The following is a 17,114-nucleotide window of genomic DNA, read 5'->3' as shown; positions in this document are numbered from 1 at the left end:
TTGCCTAACCCCTTTTGTTGAGTTTTTGTGAGGGCTCACATATTCTCGCAGGGATACCCTCCGGAGGTTTATTCCGATTTCCCGTACTGATTGGTTTTCTTTGATGGCATCAGCTTGGGAGAATCTCAGGGTTGCTTATCCTTTAATTGCTGTAACTTCGGATCTTGATCCGTGTGGTATTTTACTTCTTCCCTTTTATTTCTACGGTTTCTTAGCTGGAAGACCTCGATAGGAGGCAATGTTTGAGCCCCTTGGTGGCATTTTTTCTATTTCAAGATATATGTTTTGTGTGATGTGATTGTTTCCCCATAGGATGCGAGGCTTCGCATAGTCTCCCGTTTGCAATGCCAATTTAGGTAGCACTGTTCCTCCGCCTAGGACTTCCTCTTTGCATGCGCGTTCCTACAACGCAAACAAAACCTAAAACCCAAAGCAACACGTTTACTCCTTCTACTACAGGCGAGTAAGTCTCCAAAGGTCGAGCATCCGGTAGATTGCGTAGTAACGTTGTTCACCCCGTAACATAATCCATAACCCCGTAGTTAGTCGAACTACGGCTTGCTCTGATTCTCATTCCAGATGAGATACGTAGGCATAAGACGCGACGTCTTAGCGAGCACAATTACCCCCAACCCATAGGTCAGCCGAGCTACGAAGACTCTGATTCTCATATTCAGATGAGATACGTATGCAGTGGATGCGACATCCGCGCGAGTCATTTCTCTTAACCTTTTTAGTAAATAGCACATTAGGCAAAACCGTACCCTTTAAACAGAAACCGCATAAGTGGATCCCGTAGAGTACTACGGATGCGTAGGGGTGCTAATACCTTCCCTTCGCATAACCGACTCCCGAACCCAAGATTTGGTTGCGAGACCTTGTCTTTTTCTTTCCTATTTTCAGGTTTACTTCGAGCGTTTCCTTTCCCTCCCTTGGGATAAATAACGCACGGTGGCGACTCTCCTGTCTTTCTCTTTCGCCGGTTGTTTTTTCGCGCACTGTATTTTTCAGGTTGCGACAGCTGGCGACTCTGCTGGGGAGTGTAGAAGTTGACCTCTTGCTGGTCCATCTTCCCTAAGCGAGTCCTTCCTAGCTTGTGTGTTTTCTTGTTTATTGAGTGTTCACTCTTTTGTGCAGTTACTTATTTGCCTAATTGCATTCATGTACATATGTTTGCTGTATCTGCTGCTGTTTGTTTGTTTGTTGGGATGGGGTGTTCTACGAGAGATAAGCCCATTACCCAGGCTTGAGTGTACACACAGGTTTTAGAGTGGATGTTCATGAGGCTTGCGTGGCATGTTGCTGCGTTAAGTCGTTCGTGAAGAACCACACCCAGACGAGGTTTCTCTTGGATATACTATGTCCTACGGATGTTCCGTAACGACATAATATTCCCCTAGAAATTGTCGACTCTGGTGACCATTTCCCGAGAACTCAGTCGAGGCCTCTCCTCCGAGACGTGATTATGTTAGCTCTGGTGGGCGCATTCTCGCTGATCAATCCGAGGACCCCGAGACTGGGAACTTGCTTTAGGATGTCCTGTTGAGGGGAGTCAGTGGAGGTCTTTTATTCCGTAATAATGCCAAACCTTCAGTGGTAAACGTATTATTCGCGACTGAAGGGCTGAAGTTGACGAACTTCTGTTCTTAGAACCTACAAGTGAGGGGCGGGCTAAATTCAGGAAACCTTAACCTCCAACCAACCCGGTTTTCTGGAGCAGTGCTTTGATCTCGTATTATATTCCTCAGTGGTTTTCTCTTCAGACAGTGCAACCTGACAAATGTTCAAGCAGATACAGCGATCCTGATTGACACGCCGCTGCATTGCATTCACATCATCACATCATTTGCATTCATATCATTTAACACATGTTTATCCATTTCTAGGGGGTTTACATCTTCTTCTTGATTCCGGTCGGGGTTTTTCCTGGTTCTCTTAAGATGGATATTGGCAGAAAGAGACTCGTCGCCTACAAGTTTCCGGTGGTCTGTCTGGAGCCCATTCAACAGTTAATGAAGTTAATGGATCCTGGTTCTCTAGAAGGATTCCGAGAGGATTACGGTTTGATTCTAAGTTTCGTCACGGTTCTTTCCAAAGATCAACATGATGCTCTCTTCACACTACTGCAGTTCTATGACCCTCCATTGAGGTGCTTCACATTCCCGGATTATGTTTTGGTCCCTACTTTGGAGGAGATTGCCAGTTTTCTCAGAATTCCCATCAAGTCACAGTTGCTATTCTACAGCTCGGAGTGTCTGCCCGATCTCAGCATGGTTGCTTCAACCACATATTTGAGGGAATCAGTTTTGAAGGCTAATATGTGTCAGAAGGGAGAAGTTAACGGTTTTCATCTGAGTTTCTTATTGGGAGAAGCAAAGAAGAAGCTTGAAGATGGTGACCAGAGGGGTTTCAATGCTGTGTTGGCTCTTTGTGTGTATGGGATTGTCTTGTTCCCTAATGTCGCCAAATTTATAGACGTAGATGCCATACGCCTCTTCGTGTTGGGAAATCCAGTGCCGACCTTGCTGGGAGATTTCTTTCATTCAGTGCACCACAGGAATAAGAATAGAAAAGGAGGATTGTTGAATTGTTGTGCGCCTTTGTTTTATAAGTGGTTCAGTTCTCACCTACCCAAGTCAGGAGCATTCATTGATGTCAAGGACTCGTTGAGTTGGTCAAAGAGATTGATGGGGTTGAGAGCTGAAGATATTTCTTGGTGGTCTGACCGGAGTTTGCTTCGGGCAGATATTATTCACAGTTGTGGGAACTTCCCGAATGTTCCGTTGGTAGGAAGAAAAGGAGGAATCAACTATAATCCTTCTCTTGCAGTTAGACAGTTTGGATATGCCTTAAGAACTCCGCCGGTGGAAAAGGATGTGGAAGAATCTCTGTTTTTCCATTCTTCGCCTGATTTGACGGTATCCCGTAAGGCAGCTGAGGCCTGGCTCAAGGTGATCAAGAAAGGAAGAATTGTTCTTGGGAAAGGAGATTGTAGAGCTTACCCTCAGTATGGAGAATGGCTTCAAGGAAGAATCGAAGAGTTTGGTCTACCGTTTCCTATTGAAGAACCCTTGTATTCACCTACTCTCGAGCAGTCAGCAACGGTGAGCCGAGAGGAGTATGACAAGTTGAAGAACACCACGGAAGGACTTCAAATCGAGAACTCGGAGTTAAGGGAGAAATTGCAAGACTGTATGCATCGATTCCATGAGTCAGAATATCAGAAGGAGGAAGCCGTCAAATTGCAAAAGGAAGCTGAAAGGAAATTTGCTGTGGAGGTGAATTTCTTCAGGAAGACAGACGAAGCCTTGAGATCATCCAGTTCTGAGTTGAGGCGAGTCAAGCAGCAGTTAATGGATGCTCGTGGTAAATTAGCTGGGTGGCAAGAGCGATGGGATGCATTTTCAATTTCTCGGAAGACAAAGGAGGAAGAGACGGTGGCTGAACTGACTGGTCAGATAGAGAAATTGAAGACTTTGCTGAAGGGGAAGAACCATGAGCTGCTGTGTACCCGATCAACTAATGGTTATATCACAGATCAACTCAATGAGGCTCAAGGATATATCGAAGAACTCAAGACGCTGGCAAGTTTGAAGAAATCCAGACTTGAAGAGGTATTTGGAGAAGATGATGGGAATTACTACAAAGAACACATCAACGAACTGGATAGGAACATTCGCAAGAGGAATCTGCTTATCCGGCGTTTGACAGAATCTCCAGATCATCCTGACACGGTGGCGTTACTGGATGAAGTGAGGAACGGTCCTTATGGGTTGTATACAGGAGGCTGACTTCTGATTTGTTTGTTCCTCTCTTTACTTATTGCTTTGGTACTGTGTAGTGATGATCCACAGGCTTGTTGTGGAGATCCTCCTTTGATGTATTTTTTGGCTAAGGCCCTTTCCTTGAACTCATTTGTATGATGGTTTCCCTTTATTACATCTTGATCTCAGAAGTTTATCCATGACTCGGCCTTCTTGCACTACCCACTTGATGTGAGACTGGAATCAAGGGGGTAGAATACCTTTTGGAATTGATAAACATGTCATTACATTTACATATTCATTGTCATATCTTGCATAACAGGTACCGCTGCGGTGTTCTCATATTGTTTGGTGTTCCACTAGCAGGATAGCTGACTCAGGCATTCACCGATACGGTACCCGGAGGAATCAACAGAGAGCAATGGAAGGTGTACAAGCAGAGCTCGCTGAGATGAGGGCCCGCATGACCCAATTCATGGATGTGGTTGAAGGGGTGGCTCAGGGACAACAAGAGCTCAGGCAGATAATACAGGGGAATCCCCCTGCTCAACCAGAGACAGTGACTGAACCTCCAGCTGGAGAGGTTAACGGACCCAGTGGACCGGGGCCTATCCCGATCCCGCATGCCAACCCCGGTCAACATACCGTTCATGATGATCAGGACGATCAGTTTCCCCCACTTCAGGAAGACTTTGGCATGGGTCATGGCGTAGACCCCATGTTCAGGAGATTGGAAGAGAGGTTGAAGGCAGTGGAAGGACAGAATCCTTTGGGAGTAGACGTTGCTGACTTAGGGCTGGTCCCAGGTGTGAGAGTGCCACCAAAATTCAAAGTCCCGGTCTTTGACAAGTACAAGGGCAACTCTTGCCCCAAGACTCACGTGCAAGCCTATTTCCGTAAAATGGTTGCATACTCTGATGACGAGAAGCTACTTATGTACTTCTTCCAGGACAGCCTAGCTGGGGCATCCTTGGAATGGTATATGAGACTGGACAGAGCCCACATCCGTTGCTGGAGGGATTTGGCGGAGGCCTTCGTGAAGCAGTATCAGTATAATGCAGACATGGCTCCGGACAGAACTCAACTTCAGAATCTGTCTCTTAAAAGCAATGAGTGCTTCAGGGAATACGCTCAACGCTGGAGGGAGACAGCTTCCCGTGTTCAGCCCCCTATGTTGGAGAAAGAAATGGCCAACATGTTCATGAATACGTTGCCTGGACCTTATCTGGAGCGTCTGGTGGGGTGCAATGCTTCCAACTTTGCTGATGTGGTCTCTACCGGAGAGAGGGTGGAGAATTACCTGAAGACCTGCAAGATCCAAAGTGGAGGAGGATCTTCGTCAGGGGTAAAAAAGTCGTTCGTTGGAGGGCATAAGCAAAGAGAGGGGGGAGTGAATTCTTTGGCTTCCTATCAGAACAGAGGTGTTAGAAGGAATAATTTTCAGAATTATCATCAACAACCGTATGTTGCGGCGGTAACCATTCCAGCTGCAGTGCCACAACAACAACAACCACCGCAGCGTCAACCAGCTCAGTACCAACAGCAGCAACAACCGGGTAACAGACCCGCTTATCAACAGAGACAAAGGATGATGGACCGACATTTCGACACCCTTCCGATGTCGTACGCTCAGATGCTTTCTAGTCTTCAACAACTACAACTTGTGCAACTGCGCACTCTGGCTCCTCCTGTTGGTAGACTTCCGGTGGGTTATGACGCCAACGCTAGGTGTAGCTTCCACTCTGGGGCACCTGGCCACAATATTGAGAACTGCAAAGCTTTTAAGCACGTAGTTCAGGACCTCATAGATTCAAAGGCCATCGACCTTGCACCGGCTCCGAATGTCGTTAACAATCCCATGCCCCAGCATGGTGGTGCGAACGTTAACATGATAGAGGGAAAAGCCAAGTCCATTAAGGATGTGTTGAATTTGAAGACTCCATTGTCGGATATCAAAGGATGCTTGCTGAAGGCCGATGTTTTCCCCGGTTGTGGGAAAGTTTGTTTGGATTGTGCTGCACAGGAGAAGGGTTGTTTGAGACTACAGCAAGGTGTCCAGGCCTTGCTCGACAAGGGTATCCTCCAGGTTGAAGATTTGTCTGTCCGAGAGTTTATGGAAGGGGTTGAGGAAGAAGGGTTTGAAGGTGCTACTGAAGAGTTCCTAGATGTTGTTCCTGCTGATTCTGCAGTCCATGATGATGTATTTACTCTTTCCAATACGGTTGACTCTTTTGTATTTGAACTTGATTCCGATGTTTCGGATGTTCATGCTCCAACAAATGAGGTTTCTGAGTACGACTGTGACATTGCAACTATAACTATTTTCTATCCAACTAATCAGATCAGTGTGCCAGAAGCGCAACCCGCGCCACCAGTGCGACGACCTACTATGACCATCACAACCCCTGGTCCTTTACCCTTCACCAGTGAAAGGGCCATTCCGTGGCATTATGGGGGGAGCGTGTATACGCACGATCATAAGGTGGAACGGCCATTAAAAGTAGAAGAGGGTCAGAAGCCTGAACTTGAAGGTCCCGCAGTGGATAATGTTGGTGGAATCTGGCGATTCACCAGGAGTGGTAGATTGCTCTCACCACCGGTTACCCAAGCTGATAATACTGATGCTGTGGCGAAAACCAAAGGCAAGCAAGTCGTGAATGAGGGTACCTCTGCACCCCAAGATGGTTCTGAGCCCACTTTTGCAAAGGACGTGGACGAGTTTCTAAGAATCATAAAGAAAAGCGATTACAAGGTAGTCGATCAGTTGATTCAGACTCCGTCCAAGATATCCATTCTCTCACTCCTATTGTGTTCGGAGGCACACAGGGAGGCACTTCTGAAGGTTCTTAATGCTGCATATGTACCTCAGGAGATCTCAGTGAACCAACTAGAAGGGATCGTTGCCAATGTCCATACAAGCAACGGGTTGGGTTTTACTGATTCTGACTTAACACCAGCTGGACGCAATCATAACAAGGCTCTGCACATCTCATTGGAATGCAGAGACATCATGTTATCTCATGTTCTGGTGGATACAGGTTCCTCTCTCAATGTGCTACCCAAGAGGGCCCTGTCGAAGTTAGAAGTAGAGGGTTTGGTCTTGAAACCTTCAGATCTTATTGTGAGAGCTTTCGATGGTTCTAAGAGATCGGTGTTTGGAGAGGTGGAATTGCCAATTCTGATTGGATCACAAACCTTCAACATTGTCTTCTACGTGATGGATATCAGTCCTTCCTACAGTTGCCTGCTGGGTCGGCCTTGGATCCATAATGCTGGGGCAGTCTCTTCAACTCTACATCAGAAGGTTAAGTTTCCGGTCAACGGACGAATTATCACCGTCTGTGGTGAGGAGGACATCCTGGTCAGTAACCTGTCTACATTCAAGTATGTAGAAGTAGGAGGTGAAATTCATGAGACTCTATGTCAGGCTTTTGAGTCAGTTCAAATCAAGGATGCGGCTCCGGTGGAAGAGGTTAAAGCGGGTGCCTCTATCTCATCCTTTAAGCAGGCACAGGCCGTGGTGGATTCAGGTGTTGCTCCCGGTTGGGGACGTCTGTTGGAATTACCAGTTAAGGAAGATAAGTTCGGGATTGGATACCAGCCAACTCTGACTTCTACAACTTCAACACTTCAGGGGCCGATCACTTTCTCTAGTGCTGGCATCATTCAGTATGGTCAAGTCTCTGCAGTCAACGAAGAAGATGGGGATAGTGACTGCGACATCGACAACTGGGTGCGTCCGAGGATCCCGGGTGAAGTCATCAACAATTGGTCTTCTGAAGAGATTATTCAAGTCACTCTTCTTGAAGAGTAATTTTCTTTGTTTATTCATGCATATCCAAGTCTTACGTTCCACCCAGGGCGTAACGACTCATTGTAGGGCCCGTCTATGTGACACTTGCATTTTTTTATCATAAATAAAAGACGTCTTTTCGCATTCAAATATTCCGTTCCTTGTCTTTCTATTTTTGCAGTTTTTCAAAGAAAAATATATAATAAAAAAAAAAAAAAAAAAAAAAAATGGCAATGTTTTGTTTAGTTTCCATATTTTTTCACACTCATAAGCACATACCATCACTCATGCAGATGCACATCACCGGATCCTATTGATAACGGTTCTGCTATGGCTCGCTTCGACTTTGAAAATCCAATCTTTCAAGCTGAAGAAAAGGATGATGAAGATTGTGAACTCCCTGAAGAACTTGCCAGGTTGTTGAAACAAGAGGAAAGGGTTATTCAACCGCATCAAGAGTTTGTTGAAGTGATTAATCTCGGCACCGAAGACGCCAAGAGAGAAATCAAAATAGGGGCTGCTTTGGAAGATAATGTGAAGAAAGGGCTGATTAAATTGCTGCAAGAATACATTGACATCTTTGCCTGGTCTTATCAGGACATGCCTGGGCTGGACACAGACATCGTGGTACACCGCTTGCCTCTCAAAGAAGGTTGTCCTCCGGTCAAGCAGAAGCTCAGAAGAACAAGACCAGAGATGGCTGTCAAGATAAAGGAAGAAGTGCAAAAGCAGTTGGATGCAGGGTTTCTAGCAGTCACCAATTATCCGCCATGGGTTGCAAACATCGTCCCAGTACCTAAGAAGGATGGAAAGGTACGGATGTGTGTCGACTATCGGGATCTGAACAGAGCTAGCCCTAAAGATGATTTCCCATTACCTCACATCGACGTTTTGGTGGATAATACAGCTCAGTTCTCGGTATTCTCCTTCATGGACGGCTTTTCTGGCTATAACCAAATCAAGATGGCACCAGAAGACATGGAAAAGACAACTTTCATAACCCCGTGGGGCACCTTCTGCTACAAGGTGATGCCGTTTGGTCTGAAAAATGCCGGAGCAACATATCAACGAGCTATGGTAACTCTGTTCCATGATATGATTCATCATGAAATCGAGGTTTATGTGGATGATATGATTGCCAAATCTCAGACAGAAGAAGAACATTTGGTGAATTTGCAGAAATTATTTGAGCGTTTGAGGAAATTCAAGCTGAGGCTTAATCCGAACAAGTGCACTTTCGGGGTGAGATCGGGAAAATTGCTGGGTTTTATTGTTAGCGGAAAAGGGATTGAGGTGGATCCCGACAAAGTAAAAGCAATACAGGAAATGCCTGAGCCAAGAACAGAGAAGCAAGTCCGTAGTTTCTTAGGGAGGTTGAACTACATTGCAAGGTTCATCTCTCACCTAACAACCACGTGTGAGCCAATTTTCAAATTGCTGAGGAAAGATCAGGCTATCAGGTGGAATGAAGATTGTCAAAGGGCTTTCGAGAAGATAAAAGAGTATCTACAGAAACCTCCGATCCTTATACCTCCAGTTCCTGGGAGACCTCTGATAATGTACCTATCAGTGACTGAGAACTCGATGGGGTGTGTATTGGGACAGCATGACGAGTCTGGTCGAAAAGAGCATGCCATATACTACCTTAGCAAAAAGTTTACCGACTGTGAAATCAAATATTCGCAGCTTGAGAAAACTTGTTGTGCTTTGGCCTGGGCTGCTCGCCGACTGAGGCAGTATATGTTGAACCATACTACCTTGTTGATTTCTAAGATGGATCCAGTGAAATACATATTCGAGAAGCCAGCTCTCACCGGAAGGGTCGCTCGTTGGCAAATGATTTTAACAGAGTATGATATTCAGTACACGTCACAGAAGGCCATCAAAGGGAGTATTCTGTCAGACTACCTTGCCGAGCAACCGATTGATGATTATGAGCCAATGAAGTTTGAATTCCCTGATGAAGACATCATGTTCCTCAAGATGAAAGACTGTGAAGAGCCAGTTGTTGAGGAGGGACCTGATCCAAACGAAAAGTGGACTTTGTTGTTTGATGGGGCTGTCAATACTAGAGGAAGTGGAATTGGTGCTGTCATTACAACTCCGAAAGGTGCCCACATACCTTTCACCGCTCGTTTGACTTTTGAGTGCACAAATAATGAAGCTGAGTACGAGGCCTGTATCTTGGGCATTGAGCAAGCCATTGATCTGAGAATCAAGACTCTGGACATCTTCGGAGATTCAGCTCTGGTGATTAATCAAGTGAATGGTGATTGGAATACTCTCCAGCCCACTCTGGTCCCCTACAGAGATTACACGAGAAGACTGTTGACTTTCTTCACAACGGTAAAATTGTATCATATACCTCGTGATGAGAACCAGATGGCAGACGCACTTGCTACTCTATCCTCCATGATCAAGGTAATTCGTTGGAACCATGCTCCCAGGATCGATGTGATGCGCCTTGACAGGGCCGCGTATGTGTTTGCTGCTGAACTGGTAGTCGATGACAAGCCCTGGTATCACGATATCAAGTGCTTTCTGAAGAATCAAGAGTACCCTGCAGGGGCATCCAACAATGACAGAAAGACTTTGAGAAGATTGGCAGGCAGTTTCTTCTTGAACAAAGACGATGTGTTGTATAAGAGGAACTTCGACATGGTTTTGCTCAGATGTGTGGACAGACACGAGGCGGACATGTTAATGCAGGAAGTTCATGAAGGTTCCTTCGGTACTCATGCCGGTGGACATGCGATGGCTAAGAAATTGTTGAGAGCGGGTTATTATTGGATGACCATGGAATCAGATTGTTTCAAGTATGCTCGGAAGTGTCATAAATGCCAGATTTATGCTGATAAGGTGCATGTACCGCCGAATCCTCTGAATGTGATGTCTTCGCCGTGGCCGTTTGCCATGTGGGGTATTGACATGATTGGAAAGATTGAGCCGACTGCTTCCAATGGGCATCGCTTCATCCTTGTTGCCATCGACTATTTCACCAAATGGGTCGAAGCAGCGTCATTTGCGAATGTCACCAGACATGTGGTTGCCCGTTTCATCAAGAAAGAAATTATTTGTCGCTATGGGATTCCCGAAAGAATCATTACTGATAATGGTTCTAATCTCAACAACAAAATGATGAAGGAGTTGTGTCAGAACTTCAACATTCAGCATCACAATTCTTCCCCTTACCGCCCTAAGATGAACGGCGCTGTTGAGGCGGCAAATAAGAACATAAAGAAGATTGTGCAGAAGATGGTCGTTACGTACAGAGATTGGCATGAGATGCTACCCTTCGCCTTGCATGGGTACCGCACTTCAGTACGTACATCGACAGGGGCAACCCCTTACTCCCTTGTGTATGGTATGGAAGCGGTCCTACCTGTTGAAGTGGAGATTCCTTCTCTAAGAGTCCTGTTGGATGTCAAGTTAGATGAAGCTGAATGGATTCGGACAAGGTTCAATGAGTTGAGTCTTATCGAAGAGAAGCGAATGGCAGCCATTTGTCATGGGCAGTTGTATCAGAGTCGGATGAAGAGAGCTTTTGATCAGAAGGTGCGTCCTCGTTGTTTCCAAGTCGGAGATTTAGTGTTGAAAAGGATCCTTCCTCCTCAGACAGATCACAGGGGCAAGTGGACTCCTAACTACGATGGACCGTATATTGTCACCAAGGTTTTTGATGGTGGGGCCCTAATGCTTGCAACTATGGAGGGCGAAGACTTCGCTTCCCCTGTGAACTCAGACGCAGTTAAAAAATACTTCGCATAAAATAGACCCGCTGGACAGTAAAAAGAATAGTCCAGGCAAAAATGGGCATCCCGGCGAACCAAGAAAATGGAAAGGTTCGGGCAAAAATTAGGGACAAAAATAAAAAAAAGATTGTACACCCGGTAAGTTGAAAACCTGAAAAGGCAACTTAGGCAAAAATGGGTATCCCGGTGGATCGAAAACCCGAAAAGGGCGATCCAGGCAAAAGTTAGGGATTAAGCGAATGACTGCGTTCTGAGTAGCTCTGAATCTCATCTCGTGCCAATGACTGGAAATTTTTGAAGGATAGGAAACAATCCAATCACTCTTTCAGAAAGCTGATCATCTGGAGGATCTTGAAGACGGGCAAGTCATAGCAGAATTGGAACCCAATAGAAATCCACTTCACATTGCCATTAGATTAATTTTTGTTTTATCTATTGTGCGATTACCTCTTTCCAGGGATTGCCTCTTAATGTAAATGCCTATTCAGAGGCCATTCAATCAATAAAATCATGTTATTCAGTATATCTCTGTTTTCATTTTCATTTTACTGTTTTGTTTGCAAAAATGACGTCCGAATTTTTGATAAACATTGCATCATGACACATAAGGGCTTTACAGGTACATGCTCAGTAAACATTTAAAATTGCTGTAAATTTTGAGTGCTTTGGATCGTCTATTCAGAACAGATACCCTCGGGGCATTTCCTTAAAATCCCCTTGCAGATGATCGTGAATATCTTCCCCAGAAGTCACCAACAGACAAATTCGGTGTCTTATCCCTGCAGAGCTGATCAGAGCGTTGGATTCTTCAATCCCCAGCAGTTTCTCACCACCGTACTTCCCCAAGCGTTTGTTTCAGGACATACACTCCCCGGTAGAGTTGACAGCGCCAGACTATATATCCCCAGCGGAGTTGACAGTGCCAGACTGTATCTTTCCAGCAGAAGTGGCTGCTCCTTAGAATTCGATGCCAGATCGATAATCCCGATGCCAGATCCATGGTTTCTTTCCTTGAAGCAGAACCTCGATACCGTATCAGTGTTTGCTCCCCCTGCTGAGTCATCTCTCGCAAATCGTGGTTGCCAGAACCATTGTAGCTTTCCTCAGCAGCAGGCTTCCAATGCCATTCTTTCCCCGATCAGAGTCTCGGTATGGCCAGAACACCGCATGGCTAGTCATCTCCCCACAGAGTTCATTGTGGTGTGTATCTCCAGCAGCCTGGCCAGAGTCCAGAAGATGGTGATCATTTCTCCAGCAGATCCCTTGCCTCAGCTTGGCATTCTACCCAGCATTTCGCATCCCTGCATGTAGAATCATATTGCATTGCATCATTCCAAATCGCGTAGCATTTCCATTTTCATGGAGCATTACGCCATTGAAAATTCAAACATACGCATGTAAGCATAAAACATTCTCGGTATCCCAAGTGATAAGCTAGAAGTTGTTTCCAGTACTCAGACTGAAGATTGTTCATGACTTAACTTTGTGTCATTGGCCCAGGCGCCGCCTCTATTATCATTCCCTATTTCTGCCAATGCTGACAGGCATGAAGTTTTCCGGTATCCAGACCGAAGTGGCATTCAGGCCAGTTTTCCGGTATCCAGACCGAAGCGGCATTCAGGCCAGTGTTCCGATGTTCAGATCGAAGAAGTTTCCGACGTTCAGGTCGATGCAACTTGTGGCATTCAGGCCAGTTTTCCGGTATCCAGACCGAAGTGGCATTCATGCCAGTTTTCCGGTATCCGGACCGAAGTGGCATTCAGGCCAGTGTTCCGATGTTCAGATCGAAGAAGTTTCCGATATTCAGATCGAAGTGGCATTCAGGCCAGTGTTCCGATATTCAGATCGAAGTGGCATTCAGGCCAGTTTTTCCGATATTCAGATCGAAGTGGCATTCAGGCCAAGTCTTTCCGGTGTTCAGATCGAAGAAGTTTCCGACGTTCAGGTCGATGCGACTTGTGGCATTCAGGCCCATTTTCCGATGATCAGATCGAAATCCTTTCCAGTATTCAGACTGATGAGCGGCATTCAGGCCATGGTTATTTCTGTGTTACCATTTATTTTGGTATCCAATTTAACATTCTTTTTTCGATATTCAGACTGACTTTCACCGTACCAGACGGATTCTTCTTTCAAGACCATCTCTTTGCCGATTTTGACAGACATTGTTACTTCACTTCACTTCAGTGCAAATTTTTGGGCTTTTATTGTATTCAATCCCTTGATACCTCGAATGCGAAAGTCGCCGCTATCTTCTTTTCGGGTCTCCAGTTGATTGAATAGGGGCAGCTGTAATACCCCAAAATTTACCCTTCAGTTTTTCAAAAAAAAAAAAAAGAAAAAAAGAAAAATAAATAAATAATTAAAATATAACAAATTTTGGGTCTCCCTCATTCCAAGCCAACAAGTCCACGAAAATCAGCTATAAATATAAGAGTTTCAGTAGGGTTTCGGACACTTGGAAATTCCCTGAGAAATAGACTTGGAGTTCACGTGGAGTTTCAAACCTAGGAACTACTCTGCAGCAACCTTCGGGCAGCCCTGAGGAGTTCATTCCGCCTCACGCAAACCCTAAACGTTGCTTCGCCAATCCGGCCTTGCCTTCCAATTTTAACAGGTCTCTCATCAGGTATGCCTCTGTTCCTATTACTCTATGCCTCGGGTTGAATACTGAATATATGAGGTAACCTCAGGCTTGGCCCACAGGGTTATATTTGTGTATGAATATGTGATTTATGCCTTGACTGTTTAACAATTTCGTTTATGAGGTGAATGCCATAGGATCTGGAATCTTTAACATCGTGCAGGTACCAATGGAAAATCCAAATCCCGCAGGTGCTCGCTAGCCGCTTCGCTAGGCGAGCACGCAGCGAAGCTTCGTTAGGCTTTCGCTAGGCGAAGCAGTCGCATTCGCGACAGTATCTGCTTTTATTCCGTTTTGTTCTAACCTGTTCTTTGTGTTGCCATGGCCTGGTTATCTTTTGATTTCATCCTGTTTGCCTAACCCCTTTTGTTGAGTTTTTGTGAGGGCTCACATATTCTCGCAGGGATACCCTCCGGAGGTTTATTCCGATTTCCCGTACTGATTGGTTTTCTTTGATGGCATCAGCTTGGGAGAATCTCAGGGTTGCTTATCCTTTAATTGCTGTAACTTCGGATCTTGATCCGTGTGGTATTTTACTTCTTCCCTTTTATTTCTACGGTTTCTTAGCTGGAAGACCTCGATAGGAGGCAATGTTTGAGCCCCTTGGTGGCATTTTTTCTATTTCAAGATATATGTTTTGTGTGATGTGATTGTTTCCCCATAGGATGCGAGGCTTCGCATAGTCTCCCGTTTGCAATGCCAATTTAGGTAGCACTGTTCCTCCGCCTAGGACTTCCTCTTTGCATGCGCGTTCCTACAACGCAAACAAAACCTAAAACCCAAAGCAACACGTTTACTCCTTCTACTACAGGCGAGTAAGTCTCCAAAGGTCGAGCATCCGGTAGATTGCGTAGTAACGTTGTTCACCCCGTAACATAATCCATAACCCCGTAGTTAGTCGAACTACGGCTTGCTCTGATTCTCATTCCAGATGAGATACGTAGGCATAAGACGCGACGTCTTAGCGAGCACAATTACCCCCAACCCATAGGTCAGCCGAGCTACGAAGACTCTGATTCTCATATTCAGATGAGATACGTATGCAGTGGATGCGACATCCGCGCGAGTCATTTCTCTTAACCTTTTTAGTAAATAGCACATTAGGCAAAACCGTACCCTTTAAACAGAAACCGCATAAGTGGATCCCGTAGAGTACTACGGATGCGTAGGGGTGCTAATACCTTCCCTTCGCATAACCGACTCCCGAACCCAAGATTTGGTTGCGAGACCTTGTCTTTTTCTTTCCTATTTTCAGGTTTACTTCGAGCGTTTCCTTTCCCTCCCTTGGGATAAATAACGCACGGTGGCGACTCTCCTGTCTTTCTCTTTCGCCGGTTGTTTTTTCGCGCACTGTATTTTTCAGGTTGCGACAGCACCCAATAGGATGGGATAAGAAATTCTCATACTATTTTTATTTATTTAGATCCAATACTCAATTTTTAGCCCAATGACTTTCAACCCAATACTTGTAATATGGTATTAGAGGAAACCCTAGGGTTTCCATCCCCTTCTTTCGCCACTACCAATCCCATTTCCATTGTCTCTTTAGTTATCCATTCTTAACCATGAGTTCAACATCATCTTCAAATAACGATAAACCACCACCACCTCCTCTGCCCAAACCTGTTAAAGATCTTTCTATAGACCCTCAGAGCCCTTACTTTCTCCATCGAAGTAAAAATATCGGTGCTATTTTGGTTGCAAATCCTCTCACCAATCAAAACTATCAAAATTGGAGCATATAAATGAAAATAACACTTTCACCCAAGAACAAAATCGCCTTCATCAACCACACCATCCCAAAAGCTTCATCTCTTGATTCTGAGTATGATAGTTGGGAAAGATACAATAACATGGTAATTTCTCAGATAACTCACACTCTCTCCCCTCATATTTTTCATAGCATGCTCTGTGTCGACTTTGCTTTTGAACTTTGGAAAGATCTTGAAGATCAATTCACGAAAGGGAATTTTTTTAGGGTTTCGGATCTTCTGTATGATCTTCATTCAATTCAACAAAGTGAATAAACACTCTCTATTTACTTCACTAATATGAAGATCCTATGAGACAAATTGGAAGATCTTCGCCCAACTTCGCTTTACTCATTCTTGGTAACTTGATGCCATACCCTAAAATTTACCATATCTTTTTTTCTTCATTTTTTACATGGTTTACAACGTTATTCATCTGCATGCATTTATGAAGCATTCATTTGTATTGATTCCCTGCACTCGTCCGTGTTGACATCACATTTTTTCAATACTCATCTGTATTGATCTCCAACACTCGTCCGTGTTGTCCTCAACCTGTAAGACCCCAATTTTGACCCTAAGATCCCTCATGCTATCTCATCATATGCATTGACTTTTGGGATCACACCTTGACATCCTCCTTACCCCTCATTCATTGAGTTTTCATTAGGAGAGATAACCAAGCATATTTGATTGTATCATACTTTATTTTTATTTGCTTACTAACCAAAATGCACCAAAAATATAGTGTGTGCATCCACCAATGCCTCATCAAGCTCACAATTAGGGTTTGAGACCCTTAGTGCAAGGAGATCAATCAAAAGATGGTTTACATTGGTTCTAGACATCATATATGGATCTTCATTCTCTTCACTTATCATTTTGATCAAGAAATCATCAAGAGTTTGAAGCTTATTTGCCTTCGAAGCCCTAATTCATCTAGGTATCTTGTGTGACTTCCTCAGCAAGTTTCTCCATCATTTAATCAAATTTTTCAAGGGATACTTCATGTTACATCATCTTATACATATATGATCCTCCATGAGTCTGGAAGATCAAGAGAACTTCAAGTTTGCAAGATGGTTCAAGGTGGTTGACTAGAGGAAGTTAACTGGTCAAAGCTGGGGTTCCCTAGGCCCTATCTCCTACAATATTTGTCATATGAAAATTATTACAAGATCAAAGTTACTCTTTATGATATTCCAAACAACTTTCGTGTTTACATCAAAAGTTAGTTTTGCTTGTAAAGTCATTTTTTATGGTTAGTGATTATAGGTCATTTTGTCTGTGCCCTAGTTAAGAGGTCAACTTCCAAGGACCATAATTTTCTCAATTTTTATGATATGAAGACCATACAAGTTTCATGATCAATTTCAAGATGTCTTATCCAACTTTGATTCTTTGATAAAC

General features: G+C 44.5%; 1 protein-coding gene across 1 annotated transcript in view; it reads left to right on the top strand.

Annotated features, from left to right (window-relative positions):
* Nucleotides 1–17,114, top strand: part of LOC127122407 (uncharacterized) — a 29,664-nt gene continuing 12,550 nt past the window's right edge. The window contains exons 1-2 of the mRNA XM_051052747.1: nt 1–176; nt 4,131–4,961. Of these exons, the coding sequence (XP_050908704.1) occupies nt 4,186–4,961 (776 nt within the window). The 5' untranslated portion in view covers nt 1–176; nt 4,131–4,185. The remainder of the gene's footprint in view (nt 177–4,130; nt 4,962–17,114) is intronic.

Source organism: Lathyrus oleraceus, chromosome 2 (assembly GCF_024323335.1).
Source record: "Lathyrus oleraceus cultivar Zhongwan6 chromosome 2, CAAS_Psat_ZW6_1.0, whole genome shotgun sequence".
Lineage (NCBI taxonomy): Eukaryota > Viridiplantae > Streptophyta > Magnoliopsida > Fabales > Fabaceae > Lathyrus > Lathyrus oleraceus.
The sequence above is the reverse complement of the archived record's forward strand: the minus strand, read 5'-3'. Positions and strand labels throughout refer to the sequence as shown.